This window comes from Carassius auratus, chromosome 4 (genome assembly GCF_003368295.1).
Source record: "Carassius auratus strain Wakin chromosome 4, ASM336829v1, whole genome shotgun sequence".
Classification (NCBI taxonomy): Eukaryota; Metazoa; Chordata; class Actinopteri; order Cypriniformes; family Cyprinidae; genus Carassius; species Carassius auratus.
This window is the reverse complement of record NC_039246.1, coordinates 27,451,995-27,470,235: the sequence shown is the minus strand read 5'-3', so window position 1 is coordinate 27,470,235 and position 18,241 is coordinate 27,451,995. Positions and strand designations below refer to the sequence as shown.

The 18,241-nt window shown below is 34.0% G+C and overlaps 2 protein-coding genes across 4 annotated transcripts in view; both read left to right on the top strand.

The window, feature by feature from the left end:
• The window catches only part of LOC113064726 (glutamate receptor ionotropic, kainate 2-like), a 37,323-nt gene extending 32,456 nt beyond the window's left edge, over positions 1 to 4,867 (top strand). For both annotated transcript variants that reach the window (XM_026235624.1, XM_026235616.1), the window contains 3 exons: positions 745 to 970; positions 3,185 to 3,435; positions 4,703 to 4,867. In XM_026235624.1, coding sequence (XP_026091409.1) covers positions 745 to 970; positions 3,185 to 3,435; positions 4,703 to 4,867 — 642 coding nt within the window. The remainder of the gene's footprint in view (positions 1 to 744; positions 971 to 3,184; positions 3,436 to 4,702) is intronic.
• A 4,763-nt stretch (positions 4,868 to 9,630) lies between these two features.
• LOC113064738 (alpha-N-acetylgalactosaminidase-like) lies at positions 9,631 to 16,792 on the top strand. 2 transcript variants are annotated; one of them, XM_026235637.1, is made up of 9 exons: positions 9,631 to 9,788; positions 10,597 to 10,753; positions 11,143 to 11,283; positions 11,956 to 12,167; positions 13,169 to 13,263; positions 14,065 to 14,226; positions 14,480 to 14,677; positions 15,806 to 15,946; positions 16,021 to 16,233. In XM_026235637.1, the coding sequence occupies exons 2-9, from the start codon at positions 10,599 to 10,601 to the stop codon at positions 16,231 to 16,233; spliced, it is 1,317 nt and encodes a 438-aa protein (XP_026091422.1). In that variant the 5' UTR covers positions 9,631 to 9,788; positions 10,597 to 10,598. The 2 variants fall into 2 exon arrangements, with proteins under 2 accessions (XP_026091422.1, XP_026091432.1); XM_026235647.1 differs by lacking the exon at positions 9,631 to 9,788 and having other exon boundaries at positions 10,599 to 10,753; positions 16,021 to 16,792.
• Positions 16,793 to 18,241: the final 1,449 nt, after the last annotated feature.

Sequence of the window (18,241 nt, the reverse complement as noted above, 5' to 3'; positions counted from 1 at the left end):
CAGAATGATTCAGTTCGGTTTTGATTCAGTTCAGCTCAACATTGACTCAATTCAGTTCAACAAACTGGAAAATAACAGTGATATTATTGTGTAAATTAATTAATAATTACACAAATGAACTTTTAAGCTATAAAACAGCTCTATAGAAGACAATAGAGTCGTTACTCAGAATGATTCAGTTCAGTTTTGATTCAGTTCAGCTCAACATTGATTCAATTCAGTTCAATAAACAGGAAAATAACAATGATATTATTATGTAAATTACTTAATAATTAAAAAAATTAGCTTTTAAGCTATAAAACAGCTCTAGAGAAGACAATAGAGTCGTTACTCAGAATGATTCAGTTCAGCTCAATATTGATTCAGTTCAGTTCAACAACAGTGCTAATGTTGTAAAACTAATCAGAAATCAAATTCCTTTTCAAATCAGCTCTACAGAGGATTATTCATTAGTTTTGATTCAATTCAGTTCAATACACAGAAGAATAAAAGTGATAAAATTGTAAAATTCATCAATTATTAAACAGCTCTACAGAGGACAATAGAGTCATTATTCAGAATGATTCAGTTCAAATGCCATCAGAAATGAAACTCAGCCAAATATTGTCCTCCTAACAAACCATACATCAATGGAAAATACATTTATTCAGCTTCTATCAGATGATGCATAAATCTCAACTAAAATAATTGGGTCACATATTTCTGATTATTAATATTCCGGCTACATCTCGGTCTCCGCTGCAGAAAACCAAGATCTCGACGTATGATAAGATGTGGGAGTTCATGAACAGCCGGCGTCAGTCTGTGATCGTGAAGAGCGTGGAGGAGGGCATCCATCGCGTGCTGACGTCTGACTACGCCTTCCTGATGGAGTCCACCACCATCGAGTTCGTCACGCAGCGAAACTGTAACCTGACGCAGATCGGCGGCCTGATCGACTCCAAGGCGTACGGCGTGGGGACACCCATGGGTACAACACACACCTACACCATCAGCAGCCAAACATTCACACTCACAGCTGAGGTCAAAAGTTTACACCCCCCTTTCAGAATCTGCTAAATGCTAGGAGGGATCATACAAAATGCATGCTATTGCTTATTTCACGAGAGAAAATAAGTGTTGACGTTATAAAAATGAAGTCGTTCAAAAGTTTTCACGCCCTTGACTCTGAACAGTGTGTTATCAGCTGAATGATCCACGTCTGTGTGGTTTTGTGTTCAGTGATAGTTGTTCACGAGTCTCTTGTTCGTTCTGAACAGTTCAACTGTCTGCTGTTCTTCAGAAGAATCCTTCCGCTCCCAATAATGATTGGGTTTTCCAGCATTTCTGTGTTTTTGAACTCTTTCCAGCAGTGACTGTGTGATTCTGAGATGCATCTGTTCACTCTGATGACAACTGAGAGACTCAAACACAACTATTACAGAAGATTCAGACCCTCACTGATGCTCCAGAAGGAGAAACCATGCATTAAGAGCTGGGGCGTGAAAACTTTTGGAATTTGAAGATCAGGATAAATTTTACTTATTCTGTCTTCTGGGAAACATCTAACTATCTTCTGTTGCCTCTGAAGGGCACTACTACATTTTAAAATATATATATTTAGGTGAAGTAAGAATAATGCGAACATCTCCATTTTGTTCAAAAGTTTTCACGCCCCAGCTCTTAATGCATGGTTTCTCTTCTGGAGCATCAGTGAGGGTCTGAATCTTCTGTAATAGTTGTGTTTGAGTCTCTCAGTTGTCCTCAATCATACAGTCACTGCTGGAAAGAGTTCAAATAGGGTTAAGATTTCACATTATTGCCAAAGCAGTGATGAAACAAAGAAACAAGGTCCGTTCGAACAAATTCACCATTAGTCATTAATATTTTCTACTTAAAATATGGAACGTGTTATATAATATTTATATATAAATAAATAAAAGTAAATATGTTGACGTGTAATTGATGTAAATTAAATGATTAAATGAATTAAATTAAACAAGTCTCATATCTTGAGCCAGATGGGACAAGTGCCGTTCTGTGGAGGAGGAGGGAATAAAAAGGGAAATATTTATCCATATTTATCTGCACAAATCCTCTGTTTCTGCTTCCCCTCTGTGCAATCCTGTTATCCACACACACACACACACACACACACACACACACACACACACACACACACACACACACACGTCTTTTAGAATAGCAAGCATTCATTTGATCGTTCTGGGACGAGTGACTCATTCTGCGGGGCTCAACCGATCCGCTGGAGAACTAAATACATATTCCTGGAATAACATCAATACAGCTCATGTAATGATGTTTGAATGAGGACTGGAGATATTCAAGGATGTTCAGGACTGAAGCAGCGTTTGTGTTGATTAGCATAGAAAATCCTCTAGACTCGTCCTTTATTTATTTACGTAGTTATTTATTTGCTTGGATTTATTTATTTAGTGGTTACAAAAAGGAGCTGAAAATGAAAGTGAACGACAAATTCTTTAAAAAAATTAATATTGGGTCATTTATAGAGTTATTATAGTGAAAATTACAACCACAAAATAATAATAATTACAATCTAAAAAGCATGAAATAAAAACATTAATAGGCATTAAAACCACTAAAAATGACAAAAGCACAATTAATGAAAAACTTTCAAAAATTAAGTTAAAATGAAGAAGGAAACTATAAAAATAAAACATTCAAAATATAAAAAAAAAAAAAATTATAATAAAAAAAACTTACTAGGATTAAAATTAAAAAGAAAAATATAAAACTGAAATACAACTAATTCAAAATATTAATATAAAAAAACATTAAATAAGAATGAATAAAACCTATATAGACAAAAAACTTATAAGAAATATTATAAAGTAAAAAAAAAAAAAAAAAAAAAATATTAACAGGAATAATAATAATAATAAGTATTAATAAAAACCATTACAGTATCTCAATCAAAGTTGTTATTCACTGAAAATATCAAAATAAAACAACAGTAATGAATATTGTTCATCAACTAGAAAACCATTTACAGGATTTTAAAGCTCAAATACCATTTTTCTTATTTAACAAAATGGGGCCTGGTTTACACTGAAACTAGGATGTGAAATAGTGTGAGCTGAATGTGATTGGTGTAAACCCTCTGTAGGGAGGTTCAAGTGGATTTAATGAGGGATTTGTGACGCAGCCCATGGTTCTCCCTCAGGCTCTCCGTATCGGGACAAGATCACCATCGCCATCCTGCAGCTGCAGGAGGAGGGCAAGCTGCACATGATGAAGGAGAAGTGGTGGAGAGGGAACGGCTGTCCGGAGGAGGAGAGTAAGGAGGCCAGTGCCCTCGGCGTACAGAACATCGGCGGAATCTTCATCGTCCTCGCCGCCGGCCTGGTGCTGTCCGTGTTCGTGGCCGTCGGCGAGGTGCTGTACAAGTCCAAACAGAACGCGCAGATCGAGAAGGTACCAGACGCAAACACCAGAGATCGCTCTTTCACTTCTTTATAGGACAAATACTAAAGGAGGCTAGGTCTTAAAGTGACAGCAGCCCAATAAACCTGCTGTAACAGTCACTCTTTCACATCTTTATGGGACAAAAACTATAGTTCATTAGGTCTTAAAGTGACAGGAGCCTAATAAATCTGCTGTATAAGTCGCCCTTTGACTTTTTTTATCGCACAAATACTAAAGTACATTAGGTCTTAAAGTGACAGCAGCTGAATAATCATTAAAGTATTTTAAGCCATTTAAAAGCAAGTCAGCAAGAAAAGAGATGTCAATGCAGTACTCACGCTCTGTGACAGATTGTTTCTTTGTGCACACACACACACTCTCTCTCTCCAACACACACACACACACACACACACACACACACAGATACACACACATTTGGCCAATGGAATGAACCAACCCCGTGACATCACATGCTGTGGTACTGCAAGATAAGCTATAACAAATGATATAGACATTTAAAAAATGAAAAAACAAATACATAATAACATGACTAAAGTTTTAACCAAGATTCAAATTAAAAAGTAAAAATAATAATAAACAATATGAATAAAACTATACAGACACATTTAGAATCTACAAAAATGACAAAATCACAATAACTTCAAAAAAACTGAAAATGTTTTATAAAATTATATAATAAAAACTAATTCAAAATATACATTAAAATATATAAAAATAGTTAAAATATATATACAAATATAATACAATTACTAAACATTTAACTAATATTTAAATTAAAAACGGAAAATGGAAAAAAACCTAATACAAAATATGAATAAAACAAAAACATTAAATAAATATTAATAGAAACTATATAGATATATTTAGAAACAACAAAACACAAAATAAGATGACTAAAGCTTTAACTACATTTAAAATAAAATAAAATAAAAACAAATTCAAAATATTAATAAATAATATAATATTTAAAGTATACTAAAATAACACTGGTTATTCCAGAAACGGTCCAAAATGTAACTCATTGCTCATTGAAAATAAAAGAATGTATATAGCATTCTAAAACAAAACTAAAATGACTAACCTAACCTAACATTTTTAAAGTAGAATATGTTCCTTTTAGCTTCATTAGAATTTTGTCTGGACATCTGGACATTTATGCCACTGACAGAGCCTGGTTTTCAAGCAGACGTATATGAATGAATGAATTAGAAAAGGAAAGAAATCAACAGGTGTCTGGTTTCTCTTCTGTGCGCAGCGCTCGTTCTGCAGCGTGATGCTGGAGGAGCTCAGGGTGTCTCTGAAATGCCAGCGACGGCGGAAACAGAAACCCCAGCCGCCCGCCATCGTCAAAACAGAGGAGGTGATTAACATGCATACCTTTAACGACAGGAGGCTCCCGGGGAAAGAGACCATGGCGTGACGCCTCTCCTGTGACTCGTCCAAGTGACGGACACAAAGATGTTTCCTGTGGAAATCCGGATTCGTGAGCGATACTGAACTACATCCCTCACAGAGTACTCCATCACTTCTGCTCTCATTCACGTTGCTTTTCTCTGTTTTCCCTGTGAAAATAGGTCAATGTTTCAAACCCATCCGTTTTCCTCATATGCCGCCTTTATTGCTGCCTTCAAGAGCATTGTTCAGTTTCTCCATATTCTTCAATAAAGAGTCATGAACCTAACCAGCCCGCTCCACATCAATCACAACATTGACAACTCTGATTTAAAAATGCATTTGTAATTGGGAGGAAAAATACTTTTTTTGATGATTGAGCTATTCATCCCATCCCATCTTCTCAGTGCAATATAAAACAAATTCCATTTATTTATAAGAAGTTATGTCTCGGTTTACAATTGGAATTTTTAGTATTGGCATGTTAGCAACCCTTCAAAATAAAAGTTTGGTTTAACTTGAAGACATTGTGACAGAAATAAAGGAATATTACTGTTGTGCAGAATAATGCACATATGTACTACTACTATTACTATTTATAAAATGATTAAAACTTTTTAAAATAATTTTTAATCCATTTTTTAAATAATAATCATCACATTATTTATTCCATAATTTCATTTTGAACCTGTGTGTTATCCCCCGCCCAAAAAAGAGTTTGTTTAACTTTCAAATGATTAAAAGATAGATTAAATTAATGTTTTATGCATTCATTTGATAACCATAAAAACACAGAATTTATGAAAAAAATACTTCTTGCAGGTATTGTAAAAATAAATGTTAATTAATTCGGTTTTATACATTCAATTAATTAGACATGCTTGAACAGAATTTGTTAATAATAAAACAGAACATAAAAAAATAAAAATAAAATTCTTAGGACCCTAAACATTTTCTTTTTTGTTAAAATTGATTTTAATTATTGCCGTTTCATTATTTTAATTAAGTATGCCTTCTGGCTAATACAATTTAATTTAACCATTAAAAAGGATTCCATAAATATTCAAATGGAAAAAAACAGAATTCAGAAATAAAAATAACTCAGGATTTTTTTTTTTTTTAATCACAGCATAGAACGCCTCTGCCATGTTGCCATCAAATAAAACTGTTGCCATGCCAATATGCTACTCTAAACGAGAACTTGCAATGCTTGCCCCGCCTCCGGAGTCTTCTGATTGGTCCACTGTTTTGGAACTGACATTAATCAGTGCACATTTTAACTTGACATTTCAGACGTTTCAGTTCATAATGTTACTCCTGAACATTCAAAAGTAACACACACAAAGTATAAAAATTATGAAATGTTCCCTTAACGTTCATACAACCAAGAAGAAACATTTTTAAAACATTTTTAAAACTGGACATTTTGAACATTCAGAGAACATTCAGAAATAACGTTTTTATAACTTAACGTGAACGTTAGCAAAACGTTCTTAGAACATGTTTTTGTTAACTGAGAAATAGCCAACCTTATTTTTGTCATACAAACACTAGCTAAATCTCACAGCAAATTCATATGAACTCACTCTTATTATTTTGTATGATTTCTGTAACGGTTAAGTTTAGGAGCGAAGTTAGGCGTGGTCCTTCATACAAATTCCTACGAATTTGCCACCTCGTAAAACACGTGTGATTTTTTTTCAGAAATCGTATGAATTCGTACGAGCGAGGTACAAATTGCCATGAGATCAGGTTGGCTAAATCTGGAAATCGGTGTCGTTTCCATTACAAGAAAACAAAATGATGTGATCAAAGAAATTAATTATGATCAGTACAAGCTTACAAAATAATTTCTTTAATCACAGAAAGTCAGACCGTGAAAAAAATCATTCTTCTCTCGACAATAATTATTCCAACATAATTTTTAAATTGAAGGCAGCAATATCTCTGCAAAAAAAAATCTTGTTTATTTTTACCTTGTTTTCTAGTATATATATATATATATATATATATATATATATATATATATATATATATATATATATATATATATATATATATATATATATATATATATATAAATCTTTAATCAAGATGAATTTACAAGTAAAATGGCTTAGGATATGAATTCTTATTTTCTGGAAAGAAATAAAAATTCTAAATTTATTTAAACTCAAGTCCCAGTTAGTTTAACCCAGTATACGTACCGATGTTTTTTTTGTTTTTTTTAAGAAAACAAGTAGTTAGTAATTAAATAGAGTGCAAGTCTAAAAGGGGCAAGTTTATTTTTTTTAATGAATAGATTTAAAATAGAGAGTGCTAAAGTTAGAATGTCAAATAAAGATGGAAGAGATGTGTTTTAAGCCGATTCTTGAAGATGGCTAAGGACTCAGCTGCTCGGATTGAGTTGGGGAGGTCATTCTACCAGAAGGGAACATTTAATTTAAAAGTCTGTGAAAGTGATTTTGTGTTTCTTTGGGATGAACAATCAAGCTACGTTCACTTGCAGTCTGAAGTAATGAATTTAGGTAAATGGTGCAGAGCCAGTGGTAGTTTTGTAGGAAAACAGCAATGCCTTGAATTTTATGCGAGCAGCTATTGGAAGCCAGTTCTAATTGATAAACAGAGGTGTGACGTGTATTCTCTTCGGCTCATTAAAAATGTTGCCATAATCTGAATGAATTGTAAAGGTTTGATAGAATTGGCTGGAAGACCTGCCAAGAGAGCATTGCAATAGTCCAGCCACAGAACAAGAGCTTGAACAAGGAGTTGTGAAGCATGTTCCCAAAGAAAGGGCTTGATCTTCTTGATGTTGAATAAAGCAAATCTGCAGGATCCTGAATAACAGAACCTAATGATGCCATGTAGACAGAGAAGAGAAGTGGTCCAAGAACCGAGCCCTGAGGCACCCCTGTAGCTAGATGTTAGATTTTTCTTACCCACTGGCAGATATTTTTGCTTGTTTTAACTAATTTATGATAATTTTTTTAGTAATCAAGAGTTAATATATTAACTAACTTATTTTACTTGTCAAGTAAATGCATCGTGATTAAAAAATCTTTAGATATTTACACTAGAAAACGAGACAAAATTCTTTTTTTGAAAATCACTTTTTTTGCAGTGTAAACTCCATGAACTGATGTCCGTCGGTTGTAAGCCACGCTCCGTCCTGATCAACGACTCAAGCCAAAGTTCTGTCGTTTAGATAAACTTCAGCTTTTCTAGAAACCTTTTTACTAGCATCCATTCCATCTGTCACAGGCAACTCATTCAACAGAGATTTATAACAAGAAAAAAAAGGGAAGCGCAGTTTTTGTACAGACGATTTTTGTAGTAAATCTTTATATGGGCTTGTTCTCGATGGACAGACATGCATGAATGTGTGTAAAGCATTTAATGCCTGCTCAACACACTTTTATGCACGTCTGTCCATTGAGAACAAGCAGCGTCTCCAGAAACCACCTCTACTTGATCTGTTTCAGTGTGCTGATGTCTGTGTTTTATCTGAAGGCAAGTTTCTGTATAATACTGTACTGAGCAAACGCTAGGATTTCTCCAGATCGGCTTCAATCTACAGAGACCTTTGGAAAAAAACATGGGTGGAGAACTGTTCAAGCTCATCTTGTAATAAAAAAAAGATTATACTGTGTGTAATGTGTAGTCTTGCTTCATTTGCAAGTTTTTTTCCGCGTTTATGGCAGACTGTAAATTCTTTTCATGTTAAGTTATACAAGTTCATTTAGACTGTCTGTTGCTTTAAGTCCATATAAAAGGTAATTTACAGCCCATGATGATGAACATTCACACTGCAAAAAAAATTCTTAGTATTTTTGTCTTGTTTTCTAGGAGAACTATAAAAATTCTTAAATCAAGGTGCATTTATTTGGTAAGTAAAGTGGCTAAAGACATTAATTCTTGTTTTCTGAAAAAAAAAAAGATCAAACTTTTGTTAGTTTTTGCTTAAAACGAGCAAAAATATGCCAATGACTGATATCAATCAAAGGCTAAACAAGATTATTTTTCTTGCCCCATTGGCAGATATATTTGCTGGTTTTAAGCAAAAGCTAACAACTTTTTTCAGAAAACAATAATTTATATCTTAAGCCACTTTAGTTACCAAATAAATGCTCCTTGATTCAAGAATTTATATAGTTCTACTAGAAAACATGGCAAAAATATAAACAATAAACATTTTTTGCAGTGCACTTTTGCTTCATGAAGCTTCAAAATTCTTGTGAAACATTTGTTTTTGAAACAGTGGTTCGGAGCACGTACCAAACTGCCAAAGTCACATGATTTCAGGCTTCATTAGCCTGTCATAAATGTTTCAAAATTAGGGGACAAGCTCTCCATAAAACACACAAAACCAGCATTGCAAATAAATATTAATAAATAAATATTAATAAATTAAAAAAAAAAAAAAAAACATTATGCCGCCACTTCATATGAAATGTTTTATTATTATTATTATTATTATTATTATTATTAATAATAATAATAATGTAGTATACTTTCAAGAAAACATTTGTAATAGGTTTGGAAAAGCTGTTTTTATGCATGTTTTGGCCTGAGCTCTTGTTGCATATTCTTGAATATGGATATTTTTCTTACAAAAACACATCGTTTCGCTACAGAAGGCCTTTGATCACCCATTTCTATCATTTATGTTGATGGTTGTATTACTTTTTGTGTACTATTTTTGAACATTTAAAAAAGGAATGTATGCGGAAGTTCCCTGTCAATAAACGGCCGCGGTCAGCTGATGCTGCGTCACGTGACACGAACGCGGTCACATGACCGTCTATGTTAACAACACACACATACACACACCTATCCATTGTCTCTCTCTTTCTCTCACTCACACACACACACACTCACTCACACAGAGCTGTGTTCAGAACCGAGCCGCTCACATCTGATACAGAAACCGAGGGAAGATCCAACATCCGGTGAGTGACGCTCGATATAAATCACACACACTCATTCATTCAAGTTTCTGCTAAGTTTCATACAACTCTATAAAACACGGAGATTTATTCAGTTATCATTTAATCACTTACACGCTGCAAACAGAGATCCGTGTTGGATTCTATCAGGAAGTGAGTCTTACAGGAAGTCAGAGTCACTCCTACACATGTTATATGTGTGTAATTAAATTTTTTAATGTTATTTTTACTCTTTATATAAAAAGAGTTTTATTAAATATGATATTGAGTGTGTGTCCTGTGATCTGTGAGGATGTGTGTGTGTGTGTGTGTGTGTGTGTGTGTGTGTGTGTGTGTGTGAGTGAGTGAGAGTGTGTGTGTGTGAGTGAGAGTGTGTGTGTGTGTGTGTGTGTGAGTGTGTCAGGTGACTGTCAGGTGTGTTCTTCATGACAGATATTAAACCCAAAAATATTCAAATCAGCTCAAGGAAGCATACAAAATATTAATGATCAGATTCCCAAAATGTGTCCTAATTAGATTAGAAATGAGAAATATAAGATTAAATTGCATTTTTTAAATACTCATATTCAGACTACATCTTGTTTATTGCTAAAATGATAACATATTCACATAAAAGCAATGCATCATTATTATTTTTATCTTTTAAGTAAATGTAATCATTGCAATATTTCTTTTTTTTAATTGTTGCGATTAATTGATGTTATTTTAAAATGATTTGTTTTTAAAATATGACATTATTATGTTTTAGTTAAACTCTGGAGCCCCTCAATGTAATATTATTATTAATGAAGATGATGACACTGTGTTTCAGAAATGCAGCGCTCTGCAGTTATTTTTGTCCTGGCGTTCTCCGCGGCCGCCTGGGCTCTGGATAACGGGCTGATGAGGACCCCGCCGATGGGATGGTTAGCCTGGGAACGTTTCCGCTGCGACACCGACTGTCTGAACGACCCCGACAACTGCATCAGGTTCATCAGTTAAAGATGATTTACAGCCGAGGTCAAAAGAGCCGATTGGCGGATTTGAAGATCAGGATAAATTTAACTTATTTTGTCTTCTGTGAAACATGAAAGTATATTGTGTAGCCTCTGAAGGGCAGTACTAAATGAAAAAAAACATTTATATTAAGGCGAAGTAAGAATAATGCAAACAATCGCCATTCTGTTCAAAAGTTTTCACGCCCCGGCTCTTAATGCATGGTTTCTCCTTCTGGAGCATCAGTGAGGGTCTGAATCTTCTCTAATAGTTTCTAATGATTTTTGGCATTAAAGAATTTTTTTTTGAATTGTTGACCTATGACATGTTCATGTTAAATAGTTTAGTTCTAGTTAACGCTGCTGCTTTATGTGTGGCTCAGTGAGCATCTGTTCATGGAGATGGCAGACAGACTGTCGGAGGACGGCTGGAGAGAGCTGGGATACGTCTACATCAACATCGACGACTGCTGGTCCTCAATGCAGAGAGACAGTCAGGGACGACTGCAGCCTGACCCCAAGAGGTGCTGACCCTTGACCCCTGACCCCAGCGAGTCTGAATGTGCTCCAGCTTCACCTAGGGCCCTATGATTTCTGCGATGAGGAAACTTATAACATTTCTTTATAACTCAGAATGTCACGGAATTTGCTAAACTTTATATGAATGAATCAAAAGTAGATCATTACACTAAAATCAAATTGTGATATGGAGAAGTATCTGTGAATAAAACATTTCATAGGGCCCTTAACATGTAATTTTTGTTAAACTTTTAACAAATTGATGTGAAATTGTGTGTTTCGTGGTTTTAATTTATTAGACATGCTTTTTGATTAATATGATTTAATTTACTCATTAAAAAGGAGTAAAGAAAAATTAAAAAGGGAAAAATGGAATCCAGAAAAATTTATGAAATAAAAATGGAATTTGGGAAGAAAATAAAATGAAATTTGTTAGGAAATAAAATTGATTTTGGGAAAAATAAATTGGAATTTCTGAAAAAATAAAATGGCATTTGGGAAAAATAATTTGAAATATGGGGGAAAAAAACGGAATTTGGAAAAATTGGGGGAAACTTTTTTATGGAATTTGGAAAAAGTATAAAATTCTATTTGGGAAAAATAAAATGGAATTTGGAAAATAAAATAACTTTAATTTCTTATTCTATTATCCTATGCACCTGATGTCTCTCCTGCAGGTTTCCGCGAGGCATCGCTCATCTGGCGCAGTACGTTCACGACCGCGGTCTGAAGCTGGGCATCTACGGAGACATGGGCACTCACACCTGCGGTGGATATCCAGGAACCACGCTGGACAAGATCGAGACGGACGCACAGACCTTCGCTGACTGGGGCGTGGACATGCTGAAGCTGGACGGATGCTACTCCAACTCATCCTATCAGGAACAAGGTCAGACGCTTTAACATCATCACAGTTCAGTCACAGAGACACAGGGTTAGAATCACATTGAACAACAATAAATAATACTCTATATCCATACAGAACAATCAAATAAATCATGTGTCTCAGACTCTTTATCACTCAAATCATGTTTCATAAAATATATACATTTGTGCTGAAACTGGTTTATGTTTTAATATATCACTATTTCCCCTATTCTCTGTCAAATAAATGACAAGTCCAAAAACAATGTTTATGGAATATAACAATTTGTATATTTAATAAAATGTGTAATTTTATTTGTTTTATTATATATATATATATATATATATATATATATATATATATATATATATATATATATATATATATATATATATATATATATATATATATATTAGTCTACATTACTTGTATTTAATATTTTTATTTTATTCTATATTATGTTTGAATTTTTCCTGTGTTCTATATAATAAAAATAAAAAACGACTCCAAAAACAATGTTAAAGTAACAGTACTTACTGTTAAAATACTTATAAATATTTTATTCTACATTATTTATATTGTATATTTTCATTTTATACTATATTTATTTAATTTTATATTATTATCTATAATTTCTATTTTTGATTTATTTCATTCTTTAATTTATTTTGAGTTTTTTTCCCTATTTGTTATATTTTCTATTTTGAATTAATAACAAAATAGCAATTATACCCAGAAAAAAAGATGCATGATGCAGAGCTTTTAATGCATTATAAAGAAGTCAAAAATTCAACAGGACTCTTATTTTGAAATGTATATGCTTTAGTACTTCTAGCTGCACACTTCTTACAATCATCTACAACTTATTACAACATAAACATTTATAGAACAAACATAAACATGTCCTCATGTTTATTCAGCAGTAGATCATAAGCAATCTGTTGATAGCATTGATTGCTTAATAATAACATTCAGATCATGATTAAGACTTTTATTCATTATCTTCTGTGATTAATTAAATCCAGGCTACCCGATGATGTCAAAGGCCCTGAACGCTACGGGCCGTCCCATCGCCTACTCCTGCAGCTGGCCGGCCTATCAGGGTGGCCTCCCGCCAAAAGTGAGTAGAAAACAGGAAGTGGAAGTGATGTTGTGCTGCTAATTTAACAACATGCTAATCACTTGCTAATCATGATATCAATGTGCTAGTAACATACTAATCATGCTAGGAACATGCTAGCAACATGCTAATCATGCTAGCAACATGTTAATTATGATAGAAGCATCCTAGCAACATGCTTACAAGCAGCTAATTACAGTACATTCTAATCATGCTAGAAACATGATTAGCAACATGTGGACTGCATGCGAATCGTGTTAGCAACATGCTAATCATGGTAAATTGATGTTGAGCATGCTAACAACATGCTAGCCATGGTATCAAAATGTTAGCAATACGTTAACTACATGCTAATAATGTTAGTAACATGGTAATCATGCTATCAAAATGTTAACTTAATGCTAATCATGTTAACAACATATTAATTATGCTAGAAGCATCCTAGCAACATGCTTACAAGCAGTTAATTACAGTACATGCTAATCATGCTAGAAACATGATTAACAACATGTGGTCAGCATGCTAATCATGTTAGCAACATGCTAATCATGGTAAATTGATGTTGATCATGGTAACAACATGCTATCAAAATGTTAGCAACACACTGACTTCATGCTAATAATGCTAGTAACATGCTAATCATGCTAGTAAAACATTTACTTAATGCTAATCATGCTACCAACATGCTAATCATCTATCTAACTTTTCAAACTTCAAGCATTTACAGCTGCTGTAAACTTTTAGGCTTGTCTTGACGAACTTATCTAGTTGTCCATTCGAGCTGTGTTTGTCGCGTCTCAGGTGAACTACACGCTGCTGGGTCAGATCTGTAACCTGTGGAGGAACTATGATGATATCCAGGACTCATGGGACAGTGTGATGAGCATCGTCGACTGGTTCTTTGATAATCAGGACGTCCTGCAGCCAGCAGCCGGACCGGGTCAGTGGAACGACCCCGACATGGTGAGCGCATTCAAACACAGTTCTGGCATGAAACTCTAGATGGCGCAGTCCGATAGGTCGAACTCAATTTGACCTAATGACATCATTATCAACACGTGACACAGCTGATTGGTTCACTCCTGGGAACTCGCTGCTCAACATTACAAAATATGTCTAGTCCTTGTTGTAGCAGTGCAGCTACCTCCACAAATTCTGAAAGTAAATGACCCAAATTTGATGATCTCTAGTGTTTTACTCATGATTTCATCCTCAGCTGATCATTGGAGACTTCGGCCTCAGCATGGACCAATCACGTGCTCAGATGGCTCTGTGGGCGATCATGGCCGCGCCCCTCTTCATGTCTAACGATCTGCGTACGATCAGCAGCGACGCTCGCGCAATCCTGCAGAATAAAATCGCCATCGGCATCAATCAGGACCGCTTGGGCATCCAGGGCAGACGCCTGATCAAAGTGAGACGGCTTTCAGTCTTTTAAAACCAACAAATATAATCGTCTCTATCCTTAAATAATAAAATAAAAAAATATGTGTGGTAAAACTTTTTATATGAGTTGCATTTGTTACTATATTACCATCTTTTTAGGATTAGCTACTGGATTATTTATTGATTTAAATAATATTGTAGTCAGTTTTTCATCAGTTTATTCAAATTTTGTTAATATTTTGATTATGCATTAAACTGACAGCCCTGATTATTTCACATTATTATATTTGTTTTTAATCACTTTAGCAGCTGTTAGGATTATATACTGTATTAAGTAATTCTAATTATTTTAAAATGATATAATCTGATTTATTTCAGTATTTTTATTAATTTATTTTTGCAGCATTATGTTTTCATGGATAAAACGCCAGTTTATATAGTGAAACAGTCATATTATAAATATTGTTTGGAAAATATCATGGGGTTATGTTACACGATTACATTTAATCCTACGTATTATATTACTGTATTGTTAGAATTAGCTACTGTATTATTTACTTTAATTATTATTTTAGTCATTAGTCATCATTTTAGCATGTTTCGATTAATCTCATCTTCATTTTATTTTCACCTATATATTTTTTCATGTATAAAGACTCAATCTATACTGTGAAAAATGTATTTTATTATTAATATTACTTGGAAAATACAAATTTCTGTTATGTTACAGTATTAAATTAGTTTCTGCTCACTGTAATATTGTACTTTATTTTTTTTTTTCATTACTTGAATCACTTTTAATTTTAATATAGTTTTATATTATTTGCATTAATTTCTTTTCACATGCATGTTTTCACGTGTTTTTATTTATTTATTTTTATAAATCAGTATAAAATATTTAGTTTGTATTATTTAATTACGTTTGTTTCCATTCACAATAGTAGCTTTTAGGATTAGATACTGTATTATTGAGTAATATTAATTATTTATATATTTATTTTTTATTAATTTAGTATTTTTATTAGTAAAATATATTTCCAGCAATGTTTTCATGATTTTTTGTACTTATTTATCCCGTTAATCTTTTTATTATTTTATTAACTGACTGATTGTAGGCTGTGATTAGTTAAGTGTCATTGGTGTGTTTTTGTGTCAGGAGAAGAACGGGATCGAGGTGTTCTGGCGGCCGTTGGCTAAAGGATCCAGCGCTCTGGTGTTCCTCAGCAGGAGATCTGATATGCCTTATCCCTACAAGACGTCTCTGAAGGAGCTGAGCTACAAGACTGGAGTGTATGAGGTGAGCTCCAGCAGCAGCAGCAGCATCAGCTCTGATCAGCGCAGGTGATTCATGCACGTCTCTCTCTCTCTCAGGTGTATGACGTGTTTTCGGAGAAGCTCTTGCCTCAGATGAAGGACAGCACTGAGTTTGTTGTGTCCATCAATCCGTCCGGTGCGGTCATGTGGTACGTCAATCCTGTAGCCGAGTGGTGGAAGGAGGCGGAGCCTGGGCGGTTCAGCGAGAAGCTGATTGGGCCAAAGTTCCATCAGCATCATAATGAGGTCGACGCCCCTCTAGTGCTTTAAGCTCCGCCCATCAGGAACGAGCAACACACTCAGGAATATCACTTGATTTCTTCTTTAAATGTTTTCTTGTGTGATTTTTTTTAAAGGTCGGTTTCTACCCAGTGACGTTTAAGTTTTGAATGAATTGCTGTTTTTGGATGGAACCAAATGTTTTTTCAAATTTACGCTAATTTGTGCACATTCAAGTTTGAAGTCATTTTAGTACGTATTAATCAAGATGTTCAAATTATGATGCTTTTGTTGAGGTGTATGTACGTATGAGAGTGTAAGAGCATAAAAATAGTCAGCGTTATCAATTTCGGTCCTGAACTAGGTTAGAAGCGCGTTAAAACATAACAATACATTTCCATATTAATAAGATCATTTACACTGTTCCAAATGTCCCCAAGAAGTCTTTTAAAATGAGTTTGTCAACAGTTTCTGAACATACCTGATGACATCTATTCTTGTAAATGAGTTGCCTCTATGATGATTTACTTATTTTGTCAATACACCTGATTTCATAACTTTGGCTGTCACTTTTAATGCAATAAAATCAAATAAATTGTTGTTAAAGCCACTGCTGTATAGATGTACTTCATGTTTCTTACCAACACCACTTTATAGTACACATTACAAAAACACATTTAAAGAAAAAACAAAAAAACAGACTGTAACAGCGACACCTGCTGGACAAAAGCTGTCAATACAACGAGAACACACACACACACACACACACACACACATACACACACACACATATATATATATATATATATATATATATATATATATATATATATATATATATATAGGTCAGTGATAATGACACCTTTTTGCAAAGAAATAAAACATGTTTTCTTGAACGTGAAATCCATCCATTTGAATCAAATCATTAAATATGAAGCGTGTGTGTCATTAATTAAATTGTGGCACTTGTTTCATGTATTTTATGAGACACACGTGTTTGTCATTAAAGGGATAGTTCACCCAGAAATGAAAAATTAACCCATTCTTCACTACCCTCAAAATAACTGATTTGTTCGATAGCGAATCAATGATTCAAAACAACAGATTCAAAGTTTCGTACCATCATGTAGCATAAATTAACAATTTCTCGCAGTTTAACCTGAAGTCTTGAAGGCATCGGTGGGTACTTTTGAAGCACTCTGTGCACTGCAAATTAATAAACAAACAGATATTATACTGACACTTATAATTGCATTGAATATATTATACTTTCAATAAAACATATGCAATGGGTTTGTAAAAGCTGTTTTTTGTTGCATGATTTACACAATTTTGACCAGCAGGCGTCACCAGCGCGTGGCGTTTCGAGTGATTCGAAACAGTGACTCGTTCTGCAAAATTGTTCAGTTGATTCAAAGCTTCGAAAAGATTCATTTTTCCCATTAACTGCTTGCAGGTATTTTGTTTCCTAAACCTAAAGCGCATTTCATATGGTTTTACCATAATATTTAATAAAGTTCTGAATTAAAAATAACGTATGTTTTTAATTAAAAATGGACACTCCCGCCCAAATCAAGTGTCGTCCGACTACTCAAACAAACAATGGCTGTCTGAAACACTCCTACGAAATTTTTAATTACTACTCTAAAGCGGTACAAACTATTATGATTCCCACGGCTATAACGTTTGACACTCACCTTGACGACGCTCACCTGCTTCATTCTTGGAAACGCGCATGCGCGACCTTCCGCCATATTTAGTCACGTGCGCTCACTTCCATCTAAATCAGCTCGAGCCAGGAAAATAGTCACGATCTATTATTATTTAATTTGCTGTAACATAACGACTTTTTTTTTTGCAAAGCTGGATTTATGAGAGTTTATTTAAAGATGTGATTCAAGTTTTTGTTCTGTGTAAAAAGTGTATTTTCAGTATACATGTTTTTTTTTCAATAAAATTACAAAATGACAGTAATCTATCAAGAAAAGTATACTTCAATAGAGCACAATGCAAACATTACACCAAGAGACCACTTGAAATGTTTCTCTGGGTTTACTAG